This window comes from Zeus faber (assembly GCF_960531495.2).
Source record: "Zeus faber genome assembly, chromosome: 9".
Classification (NCBI taxonomy): Eukaryota; Metazoa; Chordata; class Actinopteri; order Zeiformes; family Zeidae; genus Zeus; species Zeus faber.
This window is the reverse complement of record NC_137197.1, coordinates 962,515-980,881: the sequence shown is the minus strand read 5'-3', so window position 1 is coordinate 980,881 and position 18,367 is coordinate 962,515. Positions and strand designations below refer to the sequence as shown.

The 18,367-nt window shown below is 44.8% G+C and overlaps 1 protein-coding gene across 1 annotated transcript in view; it reads left to right on the top strand.

Annotated features, from left to right (window-relative positions):
* Positions 1-7: 7 nt before the first annotated feature.
* supt5h (SPT5 homolog, DSIF elongation factor subunit) overlaps positions 8-18,367 on the top strand; it is a 27,306-nt gene continuing 8,946 nt past the window's right edge. The window contains exons 1-13 of the mRNA XM_080007570.1: positions 8-182; positions 363-470; positions 1,876-2,032; positions 2,186-2,251; positions 4,998-5,009; positions 5,272-5,341; positions 6,121-6,189; positions 6,329-6,394; positions 7,331-7,361; positions 7,570-7,638; positions 14,228-14,479; positions 15,135-15,224; positions 16,117-16,187. Of these exons, the coding sequence (XP_079863696.1) occupies positions 384-470; positions 1,876-2,032; positions 2,186-2,251; positions 4,998-5,009; positions 5,272-5,341; positions 6,121-6,189; positions 6,329-6,394; positions 7,331-7,361; positions 7,570-7,638; positions 14,228-14,479; positions 15,135-15,224; positions 16,117-16,187 (1,040 nt within the window). The 5' untranslated portion in view covers positions 8-182; positions 363-383. The remainder of the gene's footprint in view (positions 183-362; positions 471-1,875; positions 2,033-2,185; positions 2,252-4,997; positions 5,010-5,271; positions 5,342-6,120; positions 6,190-6,328; positions 6,395-7,330; positions 7,362-7,569; positions 7,639-14,227; positions 14,480-15,134; positions 15,225-16,116; positions 16,188-18,367) is intronic.

Here is an 18,367-nt window from a genome sequence, read left to right as displayed (position 1 = left end):
CCGGCTTCCCTGTGCTTCGCCTTGAACCGCGCGATCCTATTGGCTGACCGCTCATTTCCAAATCACGCGAGACCGCCGCGCGGGTTTTCCTCCACTCTCGCGGCTGTGTTGTTGTCGCATCCGAGTGCGATTAAAAGAATCTGCTGCTTATCCTCCATCTGTGAATAATAAAAACACACAAGGTGAGGACCAGCCGCATGGAGCCGCTCTTTAAAGTGTCATTCATGTGTTTCTTTAAATATATTCCCTGCGAAATGCGTGCTAACACCGTGGCGGTTGTTTCAATGAATTAGCTTAGCTTAGCTTGGCTTAGCTTAGCTGTTAGCTTAGCTGTCCATCCTGTTTCACTCTGTTTCTTCCAGGTGTGTTTGGGGATTATAAACATGTCCGACAGTGACGACAGCGACTTCTCTGACAACCAGAGCGAGCGCAGCAGCGACGGGGAGGCGGAGGAGGCGGAGGAGCATGAGGCGAGTCGAGTCCGGGCTAGGCAAAGGCTAGGCTAACTGCTAGGCTAACTGCTGCGTTAACGTGGAGTTTGATGGGGAAGGAAAGATGCATGAGCACGCGAGACTGTGTGGAATCCCCCCCTAGTAGGTTTACATGTGTTTCCATGACGACTGGATTTCTCTGCAGCATTCCGGAACATTACAAAATAGATCAACTGTCTTCATATTTTTCGTATTTATTTAGTCTTTTTTTAACCAGGGGAGCCACACTGAGATCGCAACTATTTTCCAAGAAAAGCAGCATACACAAACCACTGAAGCGGGTCAATTGTGTTTTCCAAATGTGCAATTGAAAAGTTCTTCCTGTAATTCATTCCAAGATGGTGGCATTAGAACTGAACTGGGGTCAGTAGAACCAGGTGATTAATGATATTGTTGGAACTACAGCGTACCTTGTGTTTCTTGTCTGAAGAAATACTGACAGAATGAGGCCACCAGTAATGGCTTTGTCCAAAAAACTCCAATGAATTTGCCTTCGCTGGTGGAGCGGGTCCCAGTGATGGGTTACATGATGGACCATTCCACTTGCTCTCTCTGCCACATCTACAAGCGCTTCCCTCATTTATGTTGATTTTTTTATTTCAAAGACTATTACATGAGGGCTCATCTTGGCACTGATTCGAGGACACGCAGAGATTCAAAACCAAAAAAGTTTGAGGCTCCGAACACCACCCTCAGTGTTGGACATAGCGCCAGTTCCCAGCCGAAACGGACCGTGGTTTGTCAAACTACCACAGTTCTACTGTTAGCTGTGTGTGTCTCATCATATCCTGATGCATCACTTTGTCCTCTAAATTAGTGAGCATTGAGATTTTACCTAAAGAGTCTTTCGGAAAGTGAGAAGCTTTGTGAGCAAGGCTTCTGGACCAAAATGTTTACTAATGGAAAGTTTTTGGATGGCTGTTTAACCACTAAATCTTTTTGTTTTCCCTGCAATCCTTGCTTTATATTTCTTTATAAAGAAAGGGATGTTTCCAATTCACTGTTTATTTTCCCTGAATATAACTTTACATTCCACACAGTTTTAATGTGTTTGTCCATTATTGGACCAGATTTTGCAATAGACCCGGGTTTTAATCATCTCCACCTCCGCTCGGCTCTGATGTGAAAATGACACCTGGGTCAAGCTGCTAATTTTGGCCCCATTACCGGCAAGATGCGACGTGCATTGAAATTCCAGACGCTGGCACATAAATAGACAGGAATATCTGTGCGTCATTCCATCATTTCATATCCCATTTAGAATCCAAAGTTATTGACTTTTTCCCGCTAATTTTGGTGTGGAAACGGTAATTGTTACCAAAGTGAGGCCTCTTGTGGCTCCAGGTGGCGATGTGATCATGTTAGTTCCTCTGTCTGGCACCAGGAGGAGACAGCGAGTCCCGTGGGCAGCGACAAGGTGGCGGAGGAGGAGGGGGAGGATCTGGACGATGAGGAGGAGTATGATGAAGAGGAGGAGGAAGACGACGACGACCGTCCCAGAAAGAAACCCCGCCACGGAGGCTTCATCCTGGACGAGGCCGGTATGGAGCCTCTCTTCCCCTCTTCTACATCTCTCCTTTCTCTCATCTTCCTCTCTCTTCTCTGCTGTCTTTATTTGTTCTTTTTTTGTGTGTGTATTTTACTGTCTATTAGAGATGTACAGTGATCTTAACACACACACTATCTCTCTCTAGATGTTGATGATGAGTATGAGGATGAAGATCCTTGGGAAGAAGGAGCTGAAGATATTTTGGAGAAAGGTGAGTAGACACACAGTGTTTCAACTTCTCAGCGCAAGCGTGGGGGTGTTCCTGAAAGCCATCTTATTTCCTCTAGCCTCTCAGTAAAGCCAGGCTCAGTAGAGCCATGTTAGCTCCTCTATGTGTGCATACCAGTATGAAATGATGTCTGACTGTCTTCTCCCTGTCTTATTGACGATCCCATCATGCATGTCCTCTGCAGTTAACGGTAATTCACCTCCAAATTCTCTTATGACTCCATGATTGTTGTGGAACGTCAGTTCATTCATTTTCTGCAACCCCACATCGCCGTTGACTCTTTACTTTTTGTTAGGGCTGAACGATTTGGGATGATAATGGAATTGCAATCTTTTCTTTTTCTCTTTTTTTTTTCTCCGACCAACATTGCGATTTAGTATGTGAATTTTTTTAAGTTCCTTATCTTGTGTATTATGCACTAAACACAACACAACTTTGGATACAACATATGAACTGCTCTTCCTGTCGGCCACGCCTACGTGTTATGATGAAACGGGATGAATTGTTGCATGAATTGATATGAATAACATCTTTACTTAACTACTGAATTGTAAAACAATAACCCTTCAATCACAGCAGAATATTAACTCATTGAACTTTAAGCCTTGTTCACCGTCCATGTCTACATACACAGAGCGCTGCTCCTTGTGTTCAGGGACAGTTTTATGCTTATTCAATTTCAAAAAGTTAAAAAACGAACAAAAAAGACAGATGCAGTGTTCTGGAAGAGGCTCTGTCTGGACTCCACAGGTTTTCCGTGCTCTGCCAGCCGCACACGCCCTGCACAGCACACTGCTGCCCGGGATGGAGAGCCTGGTCTCACCGGGGGGGTTTAGTTAAAACAATCGCGATATGCGGGGGCGGAGGGTGTCACAGAGAAAGTGTCCCCATTACGCATGGTTTTGTTCCATAAGGAGACATAAAATACAAATATACCGTTCTGTTTACATATGGCGGGCACCTCAACGCTGACACACACACCGTCAATACCGCCAGAGAGAGAGACAGGTCCGCAAATTGCTCCCTGATCGCTTCCTCTCCGTGCTGAATTTGATTAATCGTTCAGCCCTACTTTCTGTATTTCTGTATTCTATTAACACCATCTCATCTAAGCTCAGCTGTATTTGTAAGTGTGTAGTTGTGTATTCGGAAGCACCGAAGGCAAACCCATTATTGGCTCCAGAACCAGAGTTAAAGGAGTAGTCCAGAGAGATTTCACCTGCAGACAAGGACAAGGTTGATTACCTCAATAAGGCTGCACCTGATGCAAAGAAAAGATGCAATGTGAAAACCTTGTTGACATATTAAAACAGCACCAAGCAAATACAACATTTAAAAAGGAGATTTACAATACCAACAGAAAAAGCTGAAACCTGCTCTGAGCTTCATTCTGTATGATGTCAAGTCACTCCAACGGCATCTTAGACTTCTAGAAGGTGGCATCATTCTCAGTTTAATGTCCCAAACCGCAGGGATCAGACAACCGTTCTAATAACAGGATTGTCTATTTGGGTGTTGAGCTCACACACACATGTTAGTTTACTGTCTTTCTCAAAGGCTCTTCAGCAAAACCTAGTGTTCAACTGACACATTGGCTGCTGTGGCGATTGAGTCTGAATCTCTCCGGCCACACAGATGCTCTACAGAGACTAACATCTAAAAAGCAAATCCAACTTCCAGCAGTGAGGGTTAAAGGGTTACTTCCCCAGAGAGCAGACTACTTCCTGGTCGAGCAGAGAGCAGACTACTTCCCGGCAGGGCGGACTACTTCCCGGCAGGGCAGACTACTTCCCGGTCAAGCAGAGAGCAGACTTCTTTCCAGTAGAGTAGACTACTTACCTATCGAGCAGAGAGCAGACTACTTCCCGGCAGGGCAGACTACTTCCCGGCAGGGCAGACTACTTTTACATTTAGTCATTGATCAGACGCTTTTATCCAAAGCGACTTACAATTGTTCAAACACCGACGGACGCAGCCTTCAGGAGCAATGAGGGGTTAAGTGTCTTGCTCAAGGACACTACAGCATGCTAGCAGGAGGAGCCTGGGATCAAACCAGCGACCTTTGGATTACTAGACGACCAGCTCTACCTCCTGAGCTACCATCCCCATACTTCCCGGCAGGGCAGACTACTTCCCGGCAGGGCAGACTACTTCTCGGCAGGGCAGACTACTTACCGGTCAAGCAGAGAGCAGACTTCTTTCCAGTAGAGCAGACTACTTCCTGGTCGAGCAGAGAGCAGACTACTTCCCGGTCGAGCAGACTACTAACCTGTCGAGCAGACTACTTCCCGGCAGGGCAGACTACTTCCCGGCAGGGCAGAGAGCCGAATACTTCCCGGCAGGGCAGAGAGCAGAATACTTCCCGGTAGAGCAGACTGCTTCCTGGTAGAACAGACCTCCTTTGTCGTTGGAGCAGACCACCCCTCGGTACAGCCAGAGTAGTGCTGGCTTCAGTGAAACCCTGTCTTGAGAACCAAGTGTGACCATTTGCCTGAAGGTGCTGCCTCCTAGAGACTATAACTCCACATAACACCCAGCGGCCTCCATACCCCCTTAATCCGTCTGTTTTTACGTTTTTGTTCTCCATCCTGTGATGTGCTCTTCACCTCCTCCTCTCCCTCTCCTCATGCTTGTGTTCTCTTTCGTCCTCTTCCTCTCGTCCTGCCTCCATCCTCTTCATCTCCATTGTCCTGCTTGATGGCTCTTCATCACGGACGCTGCCCTGCAGAGGAGGCTGAAGGTAAGAGGGACCACATTTACACACAAATGCATTAAAAATCGCATTATTGCTTAAAATTTCACAGAACAAATTCAGTCTGAAACAGAAATTAAATATCTGATACTCACCTACCCTGTGACCTGTCACCTATTGACATGGTATTGGCTGAGTGCAGCTCTCAGAATGCACTTCTGTGCCAGTTAATTGTTTCTTTAAGAACAATCATCAAGCTTCATTGTCTATTTTTCATTCATCCCTGATTTCTTCTCTCTCGCTCTCTCAGTTTCCAACATAGATCATGTAGTTTTGGATGAAGATCACTCTGGGTCCAGGCGGCTGCAGAATCTTTGGAGGTGAGAGACGTAGATGTTCTGGTCTGTTAACTAACTAACTTTGTATTCAACTAGTTCAGTGTTTCTCAAATGGGGGCCTCTAGGGGTACCGGGTATATCATGAATAACATACAGTACATAGTTTATGTTAGTTTTATTTTTTTCTCCCAATACCAGTGAAGGGGGTACTGAGCTGAAATAATATCTTAGACTAAACACGACTAAAGAAAAGTTTGAGAACCACTGAACTAGTTAAGTGTGGCTGCTTTTGGAATTCTTTATTTAGACCCTTTTCTCAACATGCTGTTTTGTTCTCCTGAGGAGGGCGAGCTGATCTTCGCTGTAGAGTGCATTTAAACCAGCACCCATCAACAGTTCCATTTATTTATCAATGTATTCACTGCATCAACATATTTAATGTCGGCCATTTGCAGAATCATTTGTGTGTTCAAATTACTTTACAGATTACAAGTCTTTTATGTCAATAATAATTAAATCAATCAAATTTAATGCAATAGACAGATTGCTTTGATAATGTGAAATATGATACATTTTAATAATGCCTCATTATAAAAACACCCTTTAACGTGTTTTTATGTTTTTTTTAGTATGTACGTATAATTTTGATTAATATATTCACTGCTGTTAAAAATCTAGACCATATAACCTAGTTTCATTCAAATGTGTGTGTGTGTGTGTGTGTGTGTGTGTGTGTGTGTGTGTGTGTGTGTGTGTGTGTGTGTGTGTGTGTGTGTGTGTGTGTGTGTGTGTGTGTGTGTGTGTGTGTGTGTCCTTTACAGGGACTCCCGGGAGGAGGCGCTGGGTGAATACTACATGAGGAAGTATGCCAAGTCATCAGGAGGAGAGCAGTGAGTTCAAGACCTTATCAACCTTCTGGGTTCCTTAGAGTGAGGATGTTACAAGTCCTCAAAAGGTGCTCTGAGGGACACCTCCAACCCCTGTCCCAGAACGCTGTGTTCGTACTGTAACAACGCTGTTCTTCTTCAGTTACTCTGGAGGTTCGGAGGAGCTATCTGATGACATCACGCAGCAGCAGCTTCTTCCTGGAGTCAAGTGAGTAAACACTCCTCCAGTCAGTTTCCAGACTAGGGCTTAACAATTAATCAAATTCTAACCGATGTTGCAATATAATAGAAAGCAATTTTCTTTTCTTTTTTTTTTATGTTACACAATCTAACCCAGTGATGCTCAACCTGTATTTCAATAAATTTTGTCTGCAACATTGTTTGCAGTGATCAAAACTGAATTTCCCATTAGACACATAAACCGCTGTATGACGGAGAGTGCATCTGTATTGTATAGAGATCTGTTTCTTGGTAGTGGTCAATGATCATTTATCTGAGTGATCAATGGCTGATCACTCGGTTTCCACTGGAAATTTTGTTATTCATTTTTCATAATTAATTATATTATTACCATCTATTATTACCATATACAGGGACTCCATGTATAAGTAATAACCTGGAGCCACAACTTACCACCAGACCACTGTGTCCAAATCGGCTTGCCATGTACCGTCTGCCCGTATACATTTATACATAATTTGTGTATAATAATACATTTGTGGTCGCAGTGTTAATAAAAACATAGTGACAATCATATGGTAGTAATATTAAATTGCAATTATTGCATACATCATGCTTTTCATTCCTTAATAACATATTACTTGTAGCCTTATTTTAAAATGCATAATGGTTTGATGGAGGAAAGGGATGTTTCAGGATTTTTCCGAAAATATTTTTGTTAATGTGGCTAATGCGGCTTTTGAGCTGGGAAAGGTTGAGTACCACTGCTATAGTTTGATTTATTGGTTGTGTTTAGTGAATAATACAGAAGGAACCAAAAAAAAATCGCATACTAAATCACAATCGCAATATTAGTTTAAAAAAATCGCAATAAGATTATTTACCCAAATCGTTCAGCTCTATTCCAGATGCTGCGCCCCAGGGCATGATGGGTAATCGGTCTCTCTCTCCCCCTCTCTCTCAGGGATCCTAACCTGTGGACAGTAAAGTGTAAGGTCAGTACATAAAGTATCTGAACAGGAAACCTTGTCCCCGATGTTCTGCAAATGCTGGAATTAATCTACTGTCACAGAACATCTTGACATTCAGATGTTCTTGTCTTAAGAATCAACTTTGATGTTTATGCTCTGAGTAAAGTTATGTTACTGTAATTGTAACACACACTCTCGCTGCTATTGAGCCGTGTGTGTCCTGTGTTCCCAGATCGGAGAAGAGCGAGCTACAGCCATTGCTCTGATGAGGAAGTTCATCGCCTACCAGTTCACAGACACAGTAAGACCCCACACACAGCAGCAGATCGTACAGGGATATTGAGCCATGAATAGGGGTTGCTCTTTGGGCATTTCTGGCCGTCTGCTCACACGAGAAGCGATCGCTGTCGTTAAACTCATCTCTGAGCAGTTGCCTTAATAGTGTATAAACAGATGAATGTGCACATAGTTGCATTCAATTATTTAGATGTTGTTTGCAAATATATTTATTTTTAAGTCACTGTTATCTTTATAATTTATAAAAAATATCTATCAAAAAAATATTCACCTGTCTTCTGTCTATGTGATCTGTGCTACATGACATCAGGTCATACTGTACATGGAAAATGCTTTTAATCAAACTATATGGAAGTATAAGGGCGTGTTCAGTCTTGGAGATGTCTCCACAAGAGCTTAACTTCAGCAGAGACTGAGCATTTTTACTTCAGTGTATCATGTAATAAACCTCAACAGGGATTCCAACTACCTCCAAAATCTTCTTCCATGCATCGTTTTTTAAATTGCATCTCTATAAATTAAAAGTGTTAACATCATAACATGCATGGAAACAATGGCTTTTTCTCCATTTTTGGAACAAAAGTATTGTAGGAACCAAAGTCGAGGGATCGTTTACGATTTATCAAATATATCAAACATTAACTCATTCCTCGATGATATCGACCTCCCTAAACTGTCGACAGAGCAGGCTACCACATTAGATCAACCACTGATTCTAGAAGAACGCAGGAAAGCTCTCTTCTCTATCCCCAACAATATCAAAAATCACCTGGATCAGATGGCTACCCAGTGGAATTCTATAGACACTTCTTGCCACTTATATCCCCATTATTGATCAATATGGTGACGGAGATTAAGTCAATCTCCACACATGCTCTCATTTCCAGGGTTGGGTCCAATAAGGACCCAACCCTCACCTCCAGTTATAGACCCGTAAGCCTAATTAATTGTAATTTAAAGATCATTAGTAAAACATTAACCAACAGAATTGCGAAAGTAATTCCATTTATCATTCACCCAGACCAAACAGGCTTTGTCAGGAGCAGACACTCATCCAGCAATATGGGCTGTTTATTCAGTCTGATCAGCATGTCTCAAAGGAACAACTTAAATACTGGTTTTGCTTGTTTAGATACCGAAAAATCATTTGACAGACTTAATTGGACAAATCTCTTTTCAATCCTCAACAAATTTGGCTTTAGTCACTCATTCAATGGATCAGAATTCTGTAAAACTCACCATCTGCTTCTGTCATCACCAATGGTTACACTTCAGTGTTTCACTCTACAACGTGGCACAAGACAAGGAATTCTGCTCTCCACTTTACTATTCACCATCTTTAATGAACCCTTCAAAACAGTAATATCATTGGCATACAAACATGAAACACTGTTCGCAAAATCAGTTTGTATACAGACGATATTTTGTTGTATTTACAGAACCCAATGTTTAAGATTATATCAAAATTTTCAGCCAGCTCAGACTATTCAGTAAACTGGACTAAAACTACGGTCTTCCCATTCAGTGGGGAAGACTGGAATGCTGTCACCCAGAAACTTTCCATTACCATCACAACAGGCAAAATTAAGCTGCCTTCACACACGCACTGTAACCCTGAAATGATCCGGACATTACCCGGAGGAGCTGTATGTGTCTACGCAAATGTGCAAATCATTTGACCTGGACATTATCCAGACTTTACCCAGCCAGCACCCAAGTACAAATTCTGGGTAATGTCCGATTGAGCGGTATGTGTGAAAAGAGCAGGTAATTTCCCAGATCATTCATAGCAAATGAGTGGGCGTGTTGTGTGTTTATGACCTCTCTATCATGCGCCAGTTATTTACCTTTGTGTGGATGTTGGTGCACGAGCGTAGCTGCTGCGTACTCCTTGCTGCTTTCTTTATTAATCCGTTCCAGTTTGTCGTTTAAATTGTGGATACGGTCAAATACATAGAGTATCAACGCAAAGAAAAGCCCAATTACTGATAAGTCTCTAGCCTCGTCCACCATCTTGGGTGTTCTGTGAAACTGAAGCGTCATTGCGTAACATCCTGCCTCCTGCACGCTCTACCCAGGCTCTGCCCCTCATCTAAACCAAACTAGCATTTCCAAGATTCAGGATTCAAGAGGTTTATTTATCACATACATATATGCAGTGAAATGTCTTTGCAATGCACCCGGAGATTATGCACAATAGTTACTAAACCAAACAAACTATTGAAACTAACTGATTCCGAAAACATAACGCAGTTAGTGAATAGAATAATATAAATATAAATTAAATAAGACTCAAAAAGATATTACAAAGTGGGGAAACAAAATACAAGGGAATAGTTATGTATATGGTATATACTATTTGTATATACAGATATGTGCAGTCAAGTGCATGTGAATATCGTGAGTATGGAGATATACAGTACAATGTACAACAGTACGACACAGCAATACAGTAACACAGAACAGAAATACAGCGCAGTACGCAGTAACCCAGAACAGTGATACAGTATGGGGTACAGTATGCTACATATAGTACAGTAAGGCAGTGGGGCCTGTGTGAGTGTCCCAGTGCTTTTTGTTTGGACCCCTGGTGAGTTCAGCATTGACAGTCCTTATGGCTTGAGGAAGAAACTTCGCCTCTGTTCTCGCTGTGTTGCCATGGAGGCTCTTGCTCCACCACAGCAGCTGGAACAGTCTGTTGTTGGGGTGGTGAGGATCCTTCATGATCCTGCAGCTCTCCTACGACACCTCCTGGTGTTTAAGTCCTGCAGGGAGAGGAAGGTAGCTCCAGTAGTACGTTGGGCTGAACGCACCACCCTCTGCAGGGCCCGCCTGTCCTGAGCAGTACAGTTCCCAAACCAGGCAGTGATGTTTCCTGTCAGAATGCTCTCCACCGCTCCCGAGTAAAAGGACTTGAGGACCCTCACCGTGGTAAAGACGCTGCCTCGCCTTTCTCGTTGTGGCACAGTGCATTGCACTGCTGCCTCACAGCAAGAAGGTCCTAGGTTCAATTCCAGCCTGTTGGCACCGTACTCGGGCAGGTTATCTCCCAATTAGGGGCCTTTCTGTGTTGAGTTTGCATGTTCTCCCTTTGCTCACATGGGGTTTCCTCCATGTAACATCAGTAAGGACCCCCACCAAAAACATGCGCAACATTATCGTCTGACCAGCGATGGACATACACTACTCACAAAAAGTTTGGGATACTTGGCTTTCGGGTGAAATTTATGGAAAATGTAAAAAGTTCACACGACAGTGATATTATATCATGAAAGTAGGGCATTTAAGTAGAAGATGCAATGGTGATTTCCTCTTCTCAAACAATTTATTGAAACAAAAACCAACAACAGTGGTGGGTTTACCACAACAAAAAATGTCAATGTCTCAATAACTTGTCATGTGGCCTTGAGCATCAATTACAGCTTGACAACCACGTCTCATGCTGTTCACAAGTCGGCTTATTGTCTGCTGAGGCCTTGGCCCCCCACTCTTCTTGAAGGGGGCCCTCAGGTCATTGAGGTTCTGGGGTACAGAGTTAGGAGCCTCTACACGGCCACTCAGCTGAACCCATAGATTTTCTATGGGATTCAGGTCTGGAGAAAGTGCAGGCCACTCCATTTGAGGTGCCCCAGTCTCCAGCAGCCGTTCCCTAATGATGCCACCTCCATGAGCTGGAGCATTGTCGTCCATGAAGATGAAATGAGGCCTGTGTTGTTCATGCAGGGGCACAATGACTGGATGAATGATGTCATTCAGGTAGTATGGGCTTGTCACTCTACCATTCACAATGTGTAGGGCAGTTCTGAATTGACAAGACACACCTGCCCACACTGTAACACCACCACCACCAACGGCTCGTCTGGTGACAACAGTGGCTGATGCATAGCGTTCTCCTTGACGTCTCCATCATTCCTGCTCAACATGAATCGACTTTCAACAGAGAACAGCACTGAGGCCCCTGGTCCCTCGTCCAGCGTAAATGCTCCCTGGCACCTGCAATACCATGATGCCTGTGCCTGGTGGTGTGGTCAGGTACCCTTGCAGGTCGTCTAGCACGTAGACCACGCCAAGGTAAATGGTTTCGAATGGTCTGACGTGACACTTGGGTGCCTCTCACCTCCCTTAAATGTGCCTGGAGTTGAGTGGCATTCATCAGGGCACTGTTCACAATGAAGCACTCATCAGTGTGGGATGTGGCCAAAGCACGTCCACTTCTGAATTTCACCCGAAAGCCCAATATCCCTAACTTTTTGTGAGTAGTGTATGTAACCAGGTCCCCGGGCGGGTCGTTGAATGCGGTCCCTGACTCCTCCGGCCTGTCAGCGCAGAACACGGAGAAGGACTCGGCTGGACGAATGGCTTCATCCGGCACCAGTGGGTTCAGCCATGTCTCCGTCAGGCAGAGGACCCAACAGTTTCTCGTATCCCGTTGGAATTTAATCCTCGCTCTAAGGTCATCCATCTGGTTCTCCAGGGACTGGACATTAGCAAGAATAATGCTTGGCACCACGTAGTTCCATGTAGTGTAAAGGTGTTTGACACGGACAATCTCCGTTTTTTTTGCTACATGTGAGAATGGGAAAACTATTCAGGTCCGGACCTGATTATCTGGACATGGTCTGGGGTGCATTTGTGAAAGCTGCTTAAGATACCTTGGTATTGTTATCTCCAACAATCTGTCAGATTTGTTTACCCTTTACTTTACTCCTTTGCTAAAATCCATTGACGAAGACCTCACTTGATGGAACCACCTACCCATCTCACTAATGGGTAGGATAGCAGCAGTGAAAATGAATACATACTACCAAAAATAAATTTTATTTTTCAATAAACCCAGTCCAACCAACAGTAAATTTGTTTAATACTCTAGACTCAATTATTAATAAATTATATTGGAAATAGAAGAAACCGAGAATTTAAAGAGCAACAGCCCTAAACTTCAGGTACTACTATCTAGGGAACCATCTTCAATTTATAATTTAATAGTTACAACCAGAGCTACAATTGGGCTATGGATGGCGAGACATTGAAAAAACAGAATGTCAGGAGTTATCAATATCTGATCTCCCATTCTTTACTGAATCAATAAGGAAACACAATTGCTTTAAAAAAAAAAACGTTCATCACAACGACTCTGTCAGCCTGGCGGAGCTTCCTCAAACTCAGTGGTTACACTCTTATCTCCAAACAATTTCACCCAATCTGCCACAACCCAGATTTTCTGGTTAAAAACAAACCAATAATCTTTAGGTCTTGAAAAAGAAAAGGAATTACTCATCTGGAACAAATTTTTCAAAAAAATGTGCTTATATCCTTCCCAACCTGAACCCAAAGGTATAATATCGGTGGTCACAGCTTCCTTCAATTCCTTCACTACAGCAGTCTCTAAAAGTTCAAATCAAATTACATCCTACAATCACCTTAGATGATTGAACATCAATCCCTTTTCCAGAATATACAAACTTTTATTTAAATCAGACGACACTTTGTCTTTACCTACCATGGAATGGGAAAGAGATCTTGCTGTTCCCACCGATATCAACCTGTGGAATCTTATTTGCAACAACACCTTGTGCCCCACGACTCCAAAATGCAACTCATCCAACATAACATTCTGCACATAGCTCATATCACGGAACACAAAATGTTCAAAATGGGTTTTGTGGATAAAGACGTTTGCTCTCACTCTTCCCTTGATACCAGAGATGACTACTTTCATGCCTTCTGGCTCTGCCCACCTATCCAAACATTCTGGACCAACATCACCAAGAAGATATCAACCCTTCTGTGTCACAGCATTCCAGTCTCCCTGTCTGTATGTCTCCTTGACGACCTCTCCTCAGTTAACCCACCTCTCAACCCATTTTGATCGCCTTAACAATCATCAAGAAACTAAAATTACTCAATTGGTAAAACAGGGTAGGGGCACTGGGGCATGGTAAGTCGGGTGCGGTGTCTGTGTAGCCGCTGCCCGACCTACCGCACCCCTGTGTTGATCTGGTTGTGCTTCGCCTATCTCTCCCAGTGCCAGAACACAAATTCAATACTTATACCACACAAAAGGCCAAGGTTTTACAGGACAGGTTGGGTGTGAGCTATGTGGGTGGGGATGTGGTCGGCGGCTGCAATCTTGCCTGTCAAGCTCTTGCCCTGACGTGCTTCTCGTCTGTCCTGCCTTTTTATTTCTACTCATATTAGCCTCGAACATATACACTGGCACACTCAGGCAGGGGGCACCTCCGGCTATGGGAGGTGGGCGTGCTGCGACCCGGCCAGGCGGTTGGGGTGTGGAAGGCAGCTGTCGGCCTTGCTCCTGCTGCTAGGCTTCTCATTGGGGACCCGCCGGCCGGCCTGTGGGGTGGACGGTTCTGGCAGGGTGTCGGTCTGTTAGTGCGGCCTGTGCCGCATCAATGTTTGACGTTCAAACCTCTAAAGCCCGGGGATGCTTCAGATGTTAGAACAATTGTCTCCTGCTTCAGATAACGTGAAACAAATGACTAACAGCTGATTAACTGTCAATTTAAAGGAAATCCATTAAACCCTGGTTCCACCTCCATCTCTCTCTCTCTATCCCCCATCCCTTTTGGTTGCAGCCCCTGCAGATCAAGTCGGTGGTGGCTCCCGAGCACGTAAAAGGCTACATCTACGTGGAGTCATACAAGCAGACGCACGTGAAGGCTGCCATCGAGGGCGTGGGCAACCTGCGCATGGGCTTCTGGAACCAGCAGATGGTTCCCATCAAGGAGATGACGGATGTGCTGAAGGTGGTGAAGGAGGTCACCAACCTGAAGCCCAAGTCCTGGGTGCGGCTCAAGAGGGGGCTCTACAAGGACGACATTGCGCAGGTAGGCTGGGTCTGAGGACCAGCAGATCTGGGATAGATCAGCAGATCTATCCATCTGGGTTCAGAAGCACACACCATTCATTTTCAATCTGGCTGGTATTCCATTTAGCAAATTAATATATTGATACTTTTTTTGGAACGAATACAACCAATTTCCCCTTACGTTAAATATTCTGCACATTAATTAATTTCAGTAATTTAAATATGTTATGTATTTTTTATTGGTCAATTAAATTAGCAATACATTTTTTATTTGACAGAGAATTGTACTTTCTTTTTAAAACAATATATGTTTGGAATATCGTGTTGTTTTATTTGGTATTCTTTTATAAAATTCCATACAATACTGATGGAGTTCACTGATTTCAGTTGTCGCTATAATAGTAATTATAATACATTTATTATAATATTATTGTTATGAGTGTCTGTATTACTGACATTCACTCGTAGTGTTAGTGTAGATGAAAATGTGCTTTCTTATCACTGGTTGCAATGGTGATGATAAGGTGTGACTACTAACCACATCCCCATTTTCTGATCGGAGGAAACTTGAATGGGGAAAGTGGATTGGGTTTAAATAACTGAAGTGGGTTTAAATAACTGAAGTGGGTTTAAATAACTGAAGTGGGTTTAAATAACTGTTTTGTTCTGTGCAGGTGGATTACGTGGAACCGAGTCAGAACACGATCTCTCTGAAGATGATTCCTAGAATAGAACTGGACCGCATCAAGGCCAAAATGAGCCTGGTGGGTGCAGAGACACACACACACACACACACACACACACACACACACTTACTGGATAGACCTTGGAAATAGTCCCTTTTGTGTTGAAGTGCTTGAAAAGTCCTTGAAAAAAACATAATTGAAAACCTGTGATATTCACCTTGGTTTGTTCTTCAAATCATAATGTAATAGAACATGTCTAGAATCACTTTTATGACATAGATGATGCCAGGGAAATGTAAATTGAATCCAGCATGGTTGGAAATACACTGATAATAGTCGATGACAATGAGATTAATTATAGACATACTATATTAAATACTAGACGATTCAATCATATTATATGTTCATTATTTAAGATCACATTGAAAATGGAGTATTTGTTTTGCGTGAAGCCCTTGAAAACAAAAATGAGTGCTCAAAAAGGACTTAAAAATATTTTTTTTCAATTTTGTAATGCCAAAATTAACCCTCTAAATAGTATTCTTAATTTCAACAAAAACCCCTTGTCTGATTTTATTCATATTCACATTCCATATGTTTCTTTTTGTCAAAATTAGTACAGTTCTTCTGCATCAGGTAACATTTCTGACCTAAAAACCCTGAACCTACTAATGAACCTAATACTTAATTAACCATAATAATTATTACCTTACCTGTAGATGAACCTACTCACTTTATTCTTAAATGTATACTTAACTACCAGAAAAGTACTGGTTAGATCCACTTACCTTAAGTTACCTTACTATCTGAAGTTAAGGAGACTGTTCTAATCATCATCAATCATCTACCTACCTTACCTGCAATTTTTTTCCCAAATATATTTTACGTATACCTTTAACTAGATATAGTTCTCTGCAGCTGTCTGTCTGTACTGACTGTCTGTGTGGCTGGCTGTCTGTTTGTCTTGCAGAAAGACTGGTTTGCAAAGAGGAAGAAGTTCAAAAGACCTGCTCAAAGGCTGTTTGATGCAGAGAAAATCAGGTAAGAGTTCCAGGGAGGCTAGAAGACCAGAATATGCTCTAAATATTTTCTCGCCAGAAATTCACTGGCATTAAAGTCCTACGACAGGAATACACTCTTAAATGCACCGTTTATTAGATACGTTTTCAATTGACCCAGCATGGCTGGCAGAGATTCCCCCAACCCGGTCACCATAACAACAACGTGGGTGATAATGGTGGAGAAAACACAGAGGAGCACGCAGAGGCATTCGGAATTGACTGAGAGCTCAAGCCCACCGTCAACCTCTACCTAGCATCTCCCACTGTCCACCTCTACCTAGCATCTGCCACCGTCCACCTCTACCTAGCATCTCCCACTGTCCACCTCTACCTAGCATCTGCCACCGTCCACCTCTACCTAGCATCCGCCACCGTCCACCTCTACCTAGCATCTGCCACCGTCCACCTCTACCTAGCATCCGCCACCGTCCACCTCTACCGAGCATCCGCCACCGTCCACCTCTACCGAGCATCCGCCACCGTCCACCTCTACCTAGCATCTGCCACCGTCCACCTCTACCGAGCATCCGCCACCGTCCACCTCTACCGAGCATCTGCCACCGTCCACCTCTACCGAGCATCCGCCACCGTCCACCTCTACCGAGCATCCGCCACCGTCCACCTCTACCGAGCATCCGCCACCGTCCACCTCTACCGAGCATCCGCCACCGTCCACCTCTACCGAGCATCTGCCACCGTCCACCTCTACCTAGCATCCGCCACCGTCCACCTCTACCTAGCATCTGCCACCGTCCATCTCTACCTAGCATCTGCCACCGTCCATCTCTACCGAGCATCCGCCACCGTCCACCTCTACCGAGCATCCGCCACCATCCACCTCTTCCTAGCATCCGCCACCGTCCACCTCTACCTAGCATCTGCCACCGTCCACCTCTACCGAGCATCTGCCACCGTCCACCTCTACCTAGCATCTGCCACTGTCCACCTCTACCGAGCATCTGCCACTGTCCACCTCTACCGAGCATCTGCCACCGTCCACCTCAACCTAGCATCTGCCACCGTCCACCTCTACCGAGCATCTGCCACCGTCCACCTCTACCTAGCATCTGCCACTGTCCACCTCTACCGAGCATCTGCCACCGTCCACCTCTACCGAGCATCTGCCACCGTCCACCTCTACCGAGCATCTGCCACCGTCCACCTCTACCGAGCATCTGCCACCGTCCACCTCAACCTAGCATCTGCCACCGTCCACCTCTACCTAGCATCTGCCACTGTCCACCTCTACCTAGCATCTCCCACGTCCACCTCTACCTAGCATCTGCCACTGTCCACCTCTACCTAGCATCTCCCACGTCCACCTCTACCTAGCATCTCCCACGTCCACCTCTACCTAGCATCCGCCACCGTCCACCTCTACCTAGCATCCGCCACCGTCCACCTCTACCTAGCATCTGCCACCGTCCATCTCTACCTAGCATCTGCCACCGTCCATCTCTACCGAGCATCTGCCACCGTCCACCTCTACCTAGCATCTGCCACTGTCCACCTCTACCTAGCATCTGCCACTGTCCACCTCTACCTAGCATCTCTATCTGTCCACCTTTACCTAGCATCTGCCACTGTCCACCTCTACCTAGCATCTCCCACGTCCACCTCTACCTAGCATCTGCCACTGTCCACCTCTACCTAGCATCTCCCACGTCCACCTCTACCTAGCATCTCCCACGTCCACCTCTACCTAGCATCCGCCACCGTCCACCTCTACCTAGCATCCGCCACCGTCCACCTCTACCTAGCATCTGCCACCGTCCATCTCTACCGAGCATCTGCCACTGTCCACCTCTACCTAGCATTTGCCACTGTCCACCTCTACCTAGCATCTCTAGCTGTCCACCTCTACGTGGCATCTCCCACCGTCCACCTCTACCTAGCATCCGTCCACCGTCCACCTCTACCTAGCATCTGCCACTGTCCACCTCTACCTAGCATCTCTAGCTGTCCACCTCTACGTGGCATCTCCCACCGTCCACCTCTACCTAGCATCCGCCACCGTCCACCTCTACCTAGCATCCGCCACCGTCCACCTCTACCTAGCATCTGCCACCGTCCACCTCTACCGAGCATCTGGCACCGTCCACCTCTACCTAGCATCTCCCACCGTCCACCTCTACCGAGCATCTCCCACCGTCCACCTCT